This window comes from Echinops telfairi, unplaced genomic scaffold (assembly GCF_000313985.2).
Source record: "Echinops telfairi isolate 266 unplaced genomic scaffold, ASM31398v2 ScPeMD7_7410;HRSCAF=8448, whole genome shotgun sequence".
Taxonomy (NCBI): Eukaryota; Metazoa; Chordata; class Mammalia; order Afrosoricida; family Tenrecidae; genus Echinops; species Echinops telfairi.
The window spans coordinates 8,727,355-8,742,507 of NW_022111310.1; the positions used below are offsets into that span (position 1 = coordinate 8,727,355).

Below are 15,153 nucleotides of genomic sequence, written 5' to 3' on the forward strand. Positions count from 1 at the left end.
GACACCTGAGTTGCTCTTAAAACATAATACCAGCTAAGTCCCAGAATTCTGTGTGGCAGAAGAAAGGTTTCCTTTTTCTATTTTATTAATCTTTTTCTGAATTTCAAGTAGCTGAAGGGTTTACATTTCAGACTGCACTCAACCATTCAGACGACACCAACCCCCTTCGAGCTCTATCCCACCCTCCGCCCCTCATCTTTCCTCCCCCTCTGAAGATCCCTAGGCTCCCTTCACGCAAGTCAACACCTGTCAGAGAGAGAGGGTTTTCTCTGAACACTGCATTCTGGTAGATCCGTAGGAGACTGATTGCAGGCAGCCTTACACGGAGAACAATCCATGGGAATTTTTTTTTAATTCAACTTGTTAAAGTGAACAAGTGTCTATCTAAAGACACTGTAAACAGTATGGGGTCAGAGGGTGGGCAAACCATCCAAGGATTGGAAGACTGGCCTTTTTTACAACTTAATAAAAAATGGAATTGCATTTCAGTTACGATGAATCAGGGGCCACCTAGAGCAACGTTAATAAATCACAAAAACAAACCGTTCAGTGAAAAAGACATGTTTCCAATCATTATTTACCCTTACACCAAGTGAACGCACCCAAACCCATAGTATATCTTATTTACAATGAAGCGTAAGTATATTTGGTAGAGTATAGAAACAGGCAACCTCAAGGGCTGTGTTGGCGCTATCTTAGGAAAGCGATATGGATGTTCAGATGGTATCAACTGCATCTATCAAGTTTAGTTTCTTAAAGGGAAACAAGCAAGTATAACAATGATAAATGATGGGTGTGGGTGTTCTTCGTGCTAGTCTCTGTACTTGTGCATGTATCGTAACTATTCCATAATTGTCTCTTTAACTCAAAGGAGGGGAGAGTAGAAAGAACATTTGCTGGTATGCATATATATCAGAGCTGAAGGATGGTTAACTTTCTTGAAAAAATTTAACCTTAGGAAATAACTCATGTCTTGACACTGGGCCACACAATGAAGCCTGCGAATCATGTGCCTGCACCTCCAATGAACTCTGGTTTCTTTCTCATACTTCCTTGACAAAGGCAGACAAAGCCTGCCAGAGCTTTTTCCCAAAGAGCTGCAGTAAACAATCTACAACTTAGAAGCCCTACTATTTTTCCAGGCCCCCCCCCCCAAATTCCCTTGGCTAGGAACTCATCTAGGTCTCCACTGATCACAGAACCAAACGATTTCCATGTAAACTGTAAAGGATAAGGAAAAGGGAGAGAAGCAGGGAAAATAAAGGCTATAATGAAGGACTGAATTTCCTGTCCTATGATAACTGGAATTCTCGTATTACTCTGTATTTTTAGACCACAACTGAGTACTATAGTATCATTAGGGGGGAAAGACACAGATGCTTATTGTATTAAGCACATGTTTCCACCCGGTTTGACACAATGTGCTAATCAAAACACAGCAGCATTCTCAAAGCATGCACTTTGGGCCCATGGCTCCCAAATGACAAAGATCATTGTACACCATCCTTGCTGGGTCCTACGAATGAGCCTTTCTAACCTCACTATCTTAACATTTAAATGTAAAAGACTAGCAATGTGGTGAAGAAGAAGAAGAAGAAAGGCAGATGCTCAGCCAAGTCCACTTGGTCTTCATGTTTGAGCAGGTGTTTTATTTGGGCTCAGTGCCTTCTTATAGTTCCCGGCAGGTAAGACACAAAAGCCAGTTGCTGTCAAGTCAAATTCAATTTATTGTGACCCCAGGAGTGTCTGAATAAAATTGTGCTTCGTGAGGTTTTCAATGACTGATTCTTTCAAGAAGAGGATCTCTGAACCTTTCTTCAAAGACAGCTCTGGCTGAACTTAAACCTCTCACCTTCAGGGTGAGAAGTTTCCCCAAGCAGGTTACCCATTGATGCTGCCCAGGGACTCTACATAGTAACTAGATGCTCAATGACTATTTGCAGAAGGAAAAGCAAAAGAATATGTGAGGAGGGAGGGAGGGAGGAGGGAGGGAGAGGGAGAGGGAGAGAGAGAGAGAGAGAGAGAGAGAGAGAGAGAGAGAGAGAGAGAATGGTCAAAGTCTGGTGTCAAAAGTATTCACATGTACACGGGTGAGAGGTAAAAAGCCTTCACAGAAATACTCTACATGTTGTATTTGCCTCATCAAGCTATTTGCTCCCTGGGACCCCTTAATGGTGCCCTTTCCCCTGAGGATGAAGCATAATAGCATACCAAGGTCATGAAGGTTTTTCTCTGACCTTCACCTATCACTCTAGCCATGCCTGACCGTCTCTCCCTCATCGGTCTTCCCACAGCTACATCCACTCCACTCTGAACCACCTCCTCAAACACTGGTCCTCCAAATACTACCTTCTCTCTCAGCACAATACCTGCAGACGGTACGTGTTCAGCCGGAACACCCTTCTTCTGGATCTTTACTGGCTAACATCTATTCTTTAGGTCCCAACTTACAGACTGCTTTCTTGCCTCAAAGCCCGAGTTCCAAGGCCCAGCTGAGTCTTTGTTGTACACAGGAGGGTGGCTCTTGCTTTACACAGCCTTGGCTTCTTTCCCAATCCATCCTCCTCCTCTCAGAAATGAAATGCATCGAAAGCTGAACCTTGCTCAACTTCACCTCCCTGTCCCAGTGTACAGTATAGGCCAGGGTCCCATACACATCATCTGAATGAGAAATTTAAGTCTTTGTGTGTACGCCATAAAAAGAAGACTGGAAGACAGTATTATGAATGCATTGCAATCACAGTCAAATGAAAGTAAGAGACAAAATATCGATGAAATTAAAAATCACTGAAAACTCTCTTCAATTTACAAAATTCTGACCCACACTCGTTTTTCAGGACCTCGACTACTCTATGAAGTGAGCTGTGGGTGTGTAAACATTTGAGTAGTATTCTTAACATCCTATATCCTTTGGTTTTCTTCCCATGAATGCAGGTTACAGAGCATTCACTGGGTCATTTCACACTTTGCTTAAGCACCCTCAAGTAGAGGAAAATCTTGACTTTGCTTTGCCTTTACCCAAGAAACTCAGGCTCGGGGCTCGGGTTAATGTGCTTCAGGTCAAACTGAAAACAAGTGAGTCATGTACTAGGTACAAAGACCGTCACCACCCAGAAGCAATCACTATTGCCTTCCAACGAGATTTACATCACAAGGATGATCTTGCTCGTTCCTTGTTCATTTGCGTCTCAGGTCAACACACAGTCCAGCTGTGAGATCACTGGTCTTCAGGGACATCAAGGCAGGCTCACTTCACTGCAGCCTCACGAACAGAGTTCCACCTCTGCGGGAACATGCTTCACCCTCAGAAGACATGTGAACGGAACTCCACAGAGACAGAACTTTCTGTCCACAGTCTAATCCCTGGAGTTTGTGATAACGAGAATGGTATAACTTACATGGCAAAAATGGTCCTTTGTAAATGTAATTACAGTTTTCAAAAACCCACCCGAACCCACTGCAGTTGAGTGATGCTCACTCACAGGGATGTTGCAATAGGGACATCGTCTGGGATCATCCAAAGAGGCCAGTCTACTCACAGGAGCCCTCCCTGGCAGAGAGAAAAGCTGAAAAGATTTGTCTAGAAATTGAAGTTGGAGAGCTGGGAAGCTTGAGAAGAATGGGACCAACAGTTACAGTAGAGAAGTCAGCCAAGAAGCATGAAAGGAACGCAGGCAGCCTCTAGGAGCCAAGGTCAACCCCTAGTTGACAGCCTGCAAGGAAAGTGGGACCGTAGCCCTAGGGCCACAAGGAACTGAGTTCTCGTAACAGTTTGACAGCCTCTGGGAATGATCTCACCCTCCCCTGGATTTCAGCCTCATCAAGTGGCCCCCATCGAGCCACATTGTATCCTGACCCCAGACCTACAGATGTATGAACCAACACATCTATGCTCTTTAAAGCTGATCATTTGCGGTATGTTAAGGACGGAAACAAATTATGGTTCTACTCTGTCACAGAAGCCTGACGGGAGACTACAGGGCGACCTCTGTCTGAGGTGTGTGTGCCTCAGGAAAGTGGGTCCACGGCTGAGCCAGCTAGTGCAGCCAAGTGCACCCTGCTGGGCAGGGACACAGGAGAGGTCATCACCACAGGGCCCTGACCTCCTGCACGAGGCCATTCTTTCAACAAATACTATGAGCACCAAGTAACATGAGTCTCCCTTCAGAATCAAGTTGTGTTTCGAGAGAGAGAATTGTACGCATCGACCTATCCTTGGATTCATCACAAAGCTACCTGTTTGAGGACTTCAGTGGACAATAGCTCCTAGAACACAGACACAATAATCGCTCAAATCGTTTATATTAATTCCTAACTTTTGAATGTGAAAAACAGGGAATGCCTACTGGAAACCACCATTAACCCCAGAGAACTAGAACGATGCAATAACATTCTGAAACCCAGCGTTCATTTTCATGGAGGTTACAGAGTGACAGTCCCTGGCTCTATGTGCCCAAAGAATGCAATTGTTCAGGGAAATGTTCTCCAGGACCAGACTGTCTGGCACAACTACGATTCCTAACACAGATACCCAGAAGAAAACTTCAGTCTTGCAAATAACAGTTTTCAGCATATAATTTACATTATTTATATCAATTAAATTATTACTTCCGTTTATTGAGAATCAAACATGTACCAGGCCCCAAACTAGGCTCTTCATGGTGTAGAATATAGTTCTTAACTGTGTAGAATCGGAAACTAGGGCTTTCGGGAGCGTAAAAGTTTATCCAAAGTCACACAGTCAATAAACTGCAGAGTCAGAACACGAACCCAGATTCAGCTGACCTCCAACCCATGCCCTTCCCACTCTGCCACAATTTCCCCCGTGTGTTCAAAATAGACACAGCGCTCACCTATGAACAAACTCCATTGCTGCGCCCTGAAGTCAAATCTGTGGGTCAGCTGAAACAGGCATATGGTGGAGCAGTAGTTACGCATTGGGCTGTGATCTGCATGGGTCAGAAGTTCAAAACCCCCAGCAGGTCCTTGGGAGAAAGCTGGGCTTTCTACTTCTGGAAACAGCTGTAGTCTCAGAAACCCACCGGGCGGTCAGTGAGTCAACAATGACTCAATGACAGTGCGTTTGGATTTTCGGTTTATTGAGTTGATAGAAGTAAACCCCGGTGGTGCTGTCAGGGGAGTGTTGGACTGGTTTGTGGTTCAAAGCTACCGTCCGCTCAGGCTATTCCTGGAAAGCAGGGGTGGGGAAAATTTCTGTCTGCTAAGGGTTATTTGAATATTGATAACATTATCTGGGGGCCATACTAGGCAAACATTGAATTAACTCACCCCTAAAGTGATAACTGGAACTACTTCTCGTGGGTGAGGTATTCATATTAGCAGGTAGTCATGATTCGAGGGCAGACATTCCCTACCTCTGCTGAAGGTTTACGGAGCCTTGGAAATCACAGACGGGGGTTGATATGGGTCACAACAGACGTGATGGCAGTAGGTTTGGGGCAAGAAAAGGCTCTCACGGATTTAAAAGCTGTGTGTCCATCAAGTGATGGCGACTGTGATGAAGAATTTGTTGCAGACAGAGGGTGGTTCACTTGTCCCAAGTTTTGAGTAAATTCTTTAACATTTGAAGCTTTTCCTTTCTCCCAGTTCAAAGATAAGGGCACCTCACTTACAGACAGTAGGCACTGGAATGGCTTTGAACTTGAGCATCTTTCCTCACAGGCCTAGCAAGAATGCCATCCTGCATCAGGCTCCTTGAGGAGTTCACCACACCGCTTCGGAGTCTCTCCTTCTAGGGTTTCGGCCAGTAATTTTCCCCTAGTCTGGTCACTTTGACTAATCACTCACATTGTAAAACTTCAAGTCTGTCCTATTTGGGGCCATGATAGAAGTGGTTCAAGGCCCTTCATTAAAGGGCCAGCAAGACCTGTCCAGGAATCGGATTCTCGTAGCCCAGGGACTGCCTGTTCTGTTATCCAGAGGTGACTAAGAACGACCCCAGAGAAAGGGTCAGCTATACCTTTAGCTGAAGAGAGAAACAGTACCCCACAGTACCCCCAAAATAATGTGGAGACAAATGCATCTCTCTCGTAAAATCTACGAGATTTGGTACGGAAACACCTATTGACAAGTTTCTCTCCCCATGATGTTGCTGCTTCTGTTACAGTTCTTGGAACAATCCATAGGCCGTGTGCAGTGGTTTCACGTGTCATACCCGTCTACCTTCACAAATGTTGAAATTTCAACCAAGCAGCAGGAGAAAAGGCTGTTTAAATGTGAATGAAATGTCACCAATCCCCCTATTAAGGCTCTGCTTATGTCAAAAGTTAAGAATTACATTTTGTTTAAAATCCTGTTATTGGAGGCTCATCCAACTCTTAACACAATCTGTACATCCATCCATCGTGTCAAGCACATTTGTACATTTGTTGCCCTCATCATTCTCAAAATATTTGCTTTCTGCTTGAGCCCTTGATATCAGCTCCTCATTTTTCCCCTCCCTCCCCACCCACCCTCCCTCACGAACCCTTGAGAATTACATTTTTAAATGCTTGGAAGTCACTTCATCCTTAAATCACATTTACATGCAACAATCCAAACCCGCTAACCTTCTAATTGAGGAACCCTATTTTCTGGCTCTCTAGCGAGAACTCTCTCAGCAGGAGCAGAATCTGAGACGTTCCACATGCCCAACAGATGTGAAGGAAGACACATAACCGTCACCTCAAACAGGTCCGGCAGTGAACCGACGGGGACCTGGTGCACACCACCCCCAACACGAGGCGGCATGGAAAGGAGCTAAATTTCCATGCACCCCGCTGTGCTTCCCTTCCCAGCCAAAGATTTCCAAGCAGAAATCTGAGCTGTTGATTGCTCGATGACAGAGCTATTTATTAGTACTCTACTTGGAGTGTGATTCTGTCATTATGGGATTTGTGGGCTTTTCCTGGATTGAGCACACAATAGGTGTTTAATGAGTAATGAAACGGGAGAGAAAATGCACGGACATCAGAATAAATTTGCCTATCGCCTCCAAACACACATCATCTTTCCAACACTTGATCCTTTGAGAAGAAAGGGTGAGCACTCCGTCCTTAGTGACGCTCGGTCGTGGAAACAGCCAATCCAGTCCAAGGAAGGGCCTGCCCTTTGCCACAGTCAGTCCCCTCCATATCACCAGGAATGCGTCACCACACTCATCTCACTACTTAGGTCCATTACCTAGGGCTGCAGACCGAAACACATCGGACTTGAAACTATGAATGGAAAAATGTTAACTGATAAAAATCACAAGTCACTGAACAAAGCAACCGCTTCTTTTTTTTAATGGAAAGAGAACATATTTCTGGAGCTAAAAAGCCAAAAGAGCAGATCTTGAGCACCAGGCCTCAGCCTTTCACACCCGTGGTCATGCTCACCACGCACATTGCCCTGGCAGCACCCAAGCACTCACGGACAGTCTTACTGCCCCCTTCACCTCGGACAGAAGCTGCAAAGCTTCCGTCTCAGAGTGGAGCAGGATATAGGAAGTTCCGGAGGGCCAATGAAGACTATAAAATGTAGTCAAGAGAATAAAACTTAGGCCACATTCTCGGGTATAATCCAGTCCCGGGGCCCAGAAACAGCATTGGAAGACACAGTTGCTCTGTAAAGAAATTACGCTGCACAAAGTCCCAGAGGATTCCAAATGTCTTTTCCTATCATGAGGAACATTTCTATACAAGCAAATATTTCCTCCAGGACTCTTTTCCTTCCTGCCTTTCACGGAACTTCCTAGCCAGAACACTGATTGTTAAATGATACGATTGGAAGGCCAGACGGGGCCATTTCACCAGAGTTCTCAGGCACCCCTGAGAACCACCCCAGCTCAGGAACAGCCCTCCCATGCCCACAGTGCTCGGGCTTATCCACCTTCTCTGGTTAACATGTGTCCAGTCTCGTGGCCTGCTTCTCTAAACCTTTGTTTCCTAAGCTGGTCAGACTTTGGTTAGGACTTTGTTTCTTTGAATACTTTTCTATCATTGGTGAGCTCCCACTTAGACTAAGTGCAGTTGTTCCTGAGTAACAGCCCACAGGGACCCTTTTCCTGTTGGGATTTTTACCCCCATCATTGGTTTTGGAGCCTTTTTTAAAAAATCAGGGTAACTCTTTATTCAAAGGAACTCTGACTTTTCATGACGATCTAGAAAACACACACACGTTTCCTCTGATTGAAACAAGCACAAGAAATTTTAGGCTTGATGTTAGCGCCACCCCCAAAAACCTGAAAGAAGTTTTAAAAACACTGAATTAAATGATGTCACAATCGCTCAGCCAGTCCTGTGACTATAAAAACAAAAGCAAGCTGTCTACGGAAAAAATTCACACTCCCAAAGCAGAGAGTCTGCAGCTTCTCCACGCAAGTCTACTCACGAGGATCGGCTTCAGGATGTCCATGTTGGAGCGAAGCACTCGCTCGGCTGCATCCAGCCTCTCCCTTGGCAGGCTGCAAAGCTTGGCAAGTTCTTGGTCACCGAGTTGAATCACCTCTCCTAGTTTTGACCCATTGCACAGATTGGTCAGATGTAACTGGTATCCATGCAAAAATACCTGGAAGCATTTCATGGAGAGAGAGAGAGAGAGAAGCAAAACAGGATTACAAAGATGGAAAACCAGGTCCTCAAAGCCTTTTGGGATTCCTCACACCAGGACACTTTTGAAGATCTTAAAATGGAAATCTCCACCATTAGCCAATGTATAGTGTCCCTTTACTGGTATAGCAAGGACATTTCAAACCTAGATGTTGTGTTTGATTCATCCATCTCTCACACGCTTATCATCCTTAAAAAGGGAAGTCGAGAGCCCAATTATTTTCTCACCTTAGAGGAATCCCGTCTCTGGATACCTAAAACAATTATTACGAAAACAATAATCCCCTCATTATTGTGGACACTGTGACCTCTTAAGCTGAGAGTGGGCCAAACTACGAAAATATTTCTACTATTTATGTGTAGGTGCTGCTATTTCACTGATGCACAAGAACTATTTCAAGTAATTTCAGATTTTGGAACGAACCACTTTACCTGCCCCAGAGCATTTGGCCTGTCATGGTTTCCATTAGATTTCCACCTACTGCCAAATACTCAGGCACCCTTCAGCTTGATTCCTTTCTCTGGCTCTTGCTGCCAAGCGATCAACCTTCCTTCAGCACTGACGGTTCAGAACACTGACCACGAGACTACTTGGCCATGCAAGGACCACCTCCCTGCTTCCTCACTGCCATTGTGTTAAGGACCTTGTGCTTAGGTGTCCAACTCTTGGCCCACTCTGCCACCAGAGCTCCTTCCCTCCCACTGAGGATGCCCCTTATTTTCAGGGGAGCAGATGAGACCGTAGACCAGGCAGGCAGCTTTGGGAATCACGCTCAGTGCAGTGATTTCTAAAAAAACAGCCTGTTGCCGTTGGCCCATCTCACAACCACAGAATTGGTAAACATGAGACATACTTTCCTGGTTTCGTAAGGGCAAGCAGTGAGCACATTTTTCTAATTTTTTAAACTCTCTAGATCGTGTGAAGCGAAGGCCATATTTTCAGGCATAACCATTTCCATGTCTGCTCATTATGAAAACAAACTAATAGGCAGACATGGCGAGGGTCGGGTAGCAGTCCTTCCTGCCTGCCAGAGAAGCAAGTTGAGAAGCTTCGGAAATCGATAACCACGCGGTCTGTGTCTGCTGCCTACTGCACAGGCGCTGTAGGATGACCAATGTCACCAGAGGACATGTTCTATGGATGGAAAGATACCGAGCCTATGGAAATACTACATGAATCAAAAGCTAGAATTACTTCCTTGTCTCAAATAGTAGTATTATTATTTGGTCCCTATTTAAAAGAAATGTGAAGATTTTTAACACCTCTCTTCTAGATCTCAAGACATATCTATTCCTGTGATTCAAAATTGTAACACACTAGAAAAATAGGGGTAACAAATAACGTCAGATGTGACCCTTTGGGGGCAAAGTCATCACAAATATCCACTGACAGGCAGAAAATCCGTTTTCTGTCAACCAGCTGGTCCGTGATACCATGTTGGATATTCCACACACCCGGAACGGTTTGGCAAGGGCCAGCCCGAGCAGAGAAGTAAACTTAGGTGATGCGGAACGTGAGGCAACAACCTCCTCTTCCGCCACTGCGGGGGCAGGGCTGTATCTGTCTCGCTCCATGGGCCCCAGCAATGCTATGGTCATCAGTCGGCCGCTGAGGCCGTGGGAGGGGTGCCTACCTTGTGGAGGCTGACAGTGGCCCCCGTCACCCGGTGCACCATGGGCCTGGGCAGAGACAGGTTGTGGTGCAGGAATCCTGAGAAGGTTTCATTGTCCACCAAGAAGTCCCGAAGCTTCAAACCTATCAAGAAACCATGTTTTATTTTCATTTAATAGGTAACTCGAGAAAGTCAGCAGGATGGTGCAGGTGGAGGGAAAATATCCTAATATTGATTGCCTGGCTTTAAACCGATTGATGCCCCCGGGCTTCTGGCTTCAGTGCACCAAGAAAGGAGGTGAGGAGGGCTTCGCCTAACAGGAGGAGCACGGGAAGACTGCTTTCGCAAAGCGTGTCGAGCGACACACCATGTGCACTCGGAGACGCAAGCTGTGCGAAGATGCTGTACACACACACACGCACATACATGCTCAAACACGCACACAGAGTCTGGCTTCAAGCACGAAGCTGAACCTTTTAAAAGATCTCCCCCCCACCCACCCCCACGTGAGGTCGGTGACAAAGCTGCCACCTCTCCTGTGTCCCCAGGCCATCTCCCGTGGCTAGAATCGGGGTCAATTTCCTCCGGAGGCACAACAGTGCAGTCTAGCATCTGCTGGGCTTGCTAAAAATGCAGGAACCTGATGAGAGACCCCAAGATTGGCACGGCTAACAAGCTCGCAGGTGGTGCGGAGGCACTCGCTCTGGGGGCCCCCCTCGCAGAACCAGGGGGGAGCATGATGTGACTCAACGCTCTTTCACAGCCAGGGTCTCGTTTCTGTTCCAAGACATAGATGAGAGGCGATCCCACGGCCCAGCACTGCTGTGTCTTAAGAAAACACACAGCTATAGGGGAAAAAACCACTCCTACGGAATGACTAGATTGATAAAGGATTTCTTACAAAATCTTGTTAAAGAATGTGCTCTCCAAGCCGCAAAAACAAAAACAAACATGTTCTGAGAGGGTGTCGTGAAGCTGACAAAGCACGGGTGTCCAAAGCTGAACCCTGATTCCCAGAGGTGGAGGCAGCGTGTGGAGGGCCACTTGGGTGTCACGGGTCCTCCTACTGAACCTGCTTTTGTTTCCGAAGCAGAGGGTGTCTGACCAGATGCGCTGCAGGGTGGCTGCTCACTGGGATGCTACCACTTTCCAGGCCTATTTCATTCGACTGTCCACACCATCCCCTGCCACCCACCCTGCGAACAACCCACTTCTCCTTAGAACGATAAGGCCACGTGGCCAGAGGAGGCGCTGTGGCCCGCTCTCATTTGTAGAGCAGATGACAGGCGAGGCACTCACCAGCATCTAGGAGGCACGCCTTCCAAGCCCAAGTCATTTCCCCGAAGAGACCTTGGGTTTCATTGAAAAGTGGCTACAGTGAGAGGCTTGAGGAGCTCCGTTGTCAGGTGCGGGGATCCATAGAAGGAGGGCCCCCCAAACCCAACCTGTGTCCCAAGAATCTGAACTAGTGAGTCTAGAGTAGGGCCTGCAAGAGGCCTGGGCATCGTTGCCCTTCACTTACACCCGGGTGTTGTGCCTTAAGGTGCGGGGTGGTGTAATGGGATACACGCAGGGCTGTGAACCACAGGTTGAAACCGCCGGCCACGCCGCAGCAAGAGGATGCTTTTTGCTCCGTTCAAGGGCAAAGATGTGCAGCCGAGGCCTAACAGAGGTCTCTGGGACACAGAATATGTGCTTCCTTCCTGTGTTCCTGGTGCCCAGATCAGGGCCTGGCACAGAGTCACTGCTCAGTCAGTGAGGGCAGAAAATAAATACTAAGGGGTGGGCATTACAGGAAAAAGACCAGGCTCTTTAGACCCGGAAAGAGTTAACGGTCTTGGAAACCCACAGGGGCAGTTCTATAGGGTCGCTATGAGTCAGAATCGACTTGATGAGTGGGCAAAGTGAGTTAGGGTGGGGAAGGTTCCAGAAGTGTCTAAGTGGCACCCCAGGAGGGTTCCATTCAGCTGAGCAAGTCAAGATGAGCCCAGACACGTCAGGACCATTGTAGCTGCACCAGGAGAGTCAATAAGCACCTTAGTCCCCAGAACTATAAGGGAAGGGGATCCCAAAGAGTTCATGGGAAATGGAAGGGAAAGATCATGGTTTTTCCAGGGGTAGAAAGTGACCTCCAAAGTGTCCCAGTGCCCCTGTCACAAGGGTAATCAGGAAAGAAGGTAAAAACGCTGACAGCTTCCATGCAGCCCTGCTTTGAGACTCGCTATTTTGATGCAATGGAACAGGAACCACAGTGGGAGGCAAGGAACATGTTCTGCAGCCATTCATTTGCTAGGTCTTTCTACTTAGGCTTGCTTCAGCTGCCTTACTTGTCCAATGAGGAGGGGAAATGACCTCTCTTAACAGAATGTGTGTGTGTGTGTGTGTGTGTGTGTGTGTGTGTGTGTGTGTTCTAACCAGCTGGGCCACACAGTCCTTCTGGGCAGCACCCAGTCACGTGCTAGGGGACTGCAGAGCAAGGAGGGGCTGTAGAAGCGTGGAAGGCTAGGCCAGGCCACACTCGCAATGTGTCCAGGTCAAGCAGCAGCCCTCTGGAGACCAGTGAGTGTGCTCAGTGTGTTGATACGACTCCTCGCTTATGTCCACAAATGAGAACAGCTGGATGTGATCAGACTCTAACCACCTATCAGTGAATCCCTGGTAAGACACGAGACCCCAGCGGCTGATTAAATAGTCGGCAATATTTTGAAATAGTGGAATAGGTACAACACTGGGAGGAGCAGTGGGGTCACTGGGGAGGCAGAGTGGGCAACAGGGAGGGCCAAAGATCCCTGGCTAAAAAACAAACAAACAAAAAAAAAAACGTCATTGAATCACGTGGCTAAATGCACACATGGCTTAGACTACACATCACCATCGCCACCAACTGTAGCCAGTGCAGACGCAGCAAAGCAGCATGGCATGGCATATTGGTTCCCCGCCTTGGCTGCTCATTAGACTTGCCTGGGCACTTTTAAAAAAGCCACCCTCCCAAGCTACTAATAAGACCAACGCATCAGGCTTTTTTAAACTTCCTGACTAATTACAGCCAAATTTGAGAAGCAATGGTTGGGTGGAAAGATCAGAAGTGTGGAAGCAGAAAAGCCCAGGTTTAATGGTGAGCTCTGCTGCTCATTAGCCCTGTGGCACTACCAAGAAAGCACTTGGACTTCCTAAGCTCATTATCCTACTTATGAAATGAGCAGCATTAAGACAGGAAGGTCTCCCTTTTAAAGATGTGAAGATCTGAGGGATTCTTATGCACACGTAGTAGGAGGCGCCTGACACTCAAGACAGGATATCAATTTTATTGTTATTGAAAAGACTCTTTCCCTCAACTTTACTATGGTGGCACAGCCAATATGGGGATAAGATGAGGGCACACCCTGTCTTGAGAAAGGAGGAAGGAAGCAAAAGCCAGACAGCAGCAGCAGATAAAAGCCCCTGGGCATTATGAGGTCTCTCTGCCTCCTGGTGGAAGTGAGGCTAAGGTCCAGTTCTTGCCACGAGCCAAAAGGTAAACATCCCTAAACATGGCAGCTGGTGAGAAGGTAAGGCCATCAAGATGGCAGGGGCCAGTCACAATGCTTGCACCGAACCGGCTCTCAGGATGTGAATGTATTCGCTTTGTGAATGAACTAGCTAAATGAGCAAGAACATAAATTACGGGTTCCTCAAAACCTAAGACTCAGGGAACAGAAAGAGAGCAGGAGTAGCTACGGTGTGTGACCAGAATAGGGTGGCTTGTACCTGCTAGCCTCAGTCATCACCATTACGGCAGTTGACAGGGAAACACACAGAGAAGCCAAGAATCTAAAGAAATCCAGATGTCTGAAACAGCCCTTCCCTGCTCCGCTTGGCTAACTCCTACCTCTTCTTCATGGCTTAGCCATGAGTCATCTCCTCCAGGAAGCCTGTCCTGACCTCCCCAGCCCTGGTTGGGCCAGAAGGCTCTCCTCTGTGCTCCAACATATTCTGTTTCCCAGAGGTACCACACAGTTCAAACTGCCTGTCTGTCTTCCCAGCAGAACGTAAGCACCTGGAGGGCCAGGATTTTGTCCATCCAGAGCCCAGCAATGGCTGACTCAGAGAAGGCACTCGGTAAATTTTGGATGTACAAATGAATGAATAAATAACTGAACATGAATGAAAGAATGATTTCAGGAACTGGTGTGATCCGGGAAACTGCCAACTACGGACAAGGAAACACCGCTGGCAGTGGCTGGTGCGAATGTGAAGCCAGGTTTCGTGTGGAATGAGCCAGGTCAAGGGAACACTAGCGCTTCCCTCAGTGTACTGAGCAGCAGCACCTGAGGCCCAGCATATGCCGTCACCGAGGAAGGTGCTCCAGAAAGCATGGCTCACCGCATGGTTTCCAGGGATAACTGCACCCACTAACTTCCTGTTGACTTGATGTGAACATACAGGCTTTCAGACGAGATTTAAAAACAGAGAAGCGCTTTTGCCAACTAACTCAAGATGTTGAATTTGTAATCTAGGGTATATAGAGGCATGAGTGTGTGTGTGTGGGGGGGGGGGTGCATGTAAAAACACATGTACATGTCCTTCTATGTATTTGCCTTCCTGAATTCTTGAGTCAGAATGACTGAGTTTTGGGTGCTTAATACTGCTTATAAGTAAAACGGATTGAAAGTGATTAATGTCTCTATGCAGCATGTGACTGAGGGATGGATAAATCTAGCGTTTTACCGAGAACCCACAGGAACAGACATGTGTGCTGAGTCGCAACAGGGATGAGCCCAGGTGTAACATCAGCCGTGAGGATGACCAGGTTTGGCCCATCAATTCAGGTGGATGAGGAACAGTCGGTGAAAAGCGCAGTCCCTGGGCCACTGAACTTGGCCCATGGAAGGGGACACGGACCTCAGTCTTATTGGTGAAATCGGCACCAAAGCAATCACTGTGCTCTTCTTCTTGGTGGCCTTGGAAAG

The 15,153-nt window shown here is 47.1% G+C and overlaps 1 protein-coding gene across 1 annotated transcript in view; it reads right to left on the bottom strand.

The window, feature by feature from the left end:
• The window catches only part of ABCA1 (ATP binding cassette subfamily A member 1), a 128,168-nt gene that overhangs the window by 60,941 nt on the left and 52,074 nt on the right, over positions 1-15,153 (bottom strand). Inside the window, exons 6-7 of the mRNA XM_004710968.3 lie at positions 10,226-10,347; positions 8,374-8,550 (exon numbers count right to left, since the gene is read on the bottom strand). Coding sequence (XP_004711025.1) covers positions 8,374-8,550; positions 10,226-10,347 — 299 coding nt within the window. The remainder of the gene's footprint in view (positions 1-8,373; positions 8,551-10,225; positions 10,348-15,153) is intronic.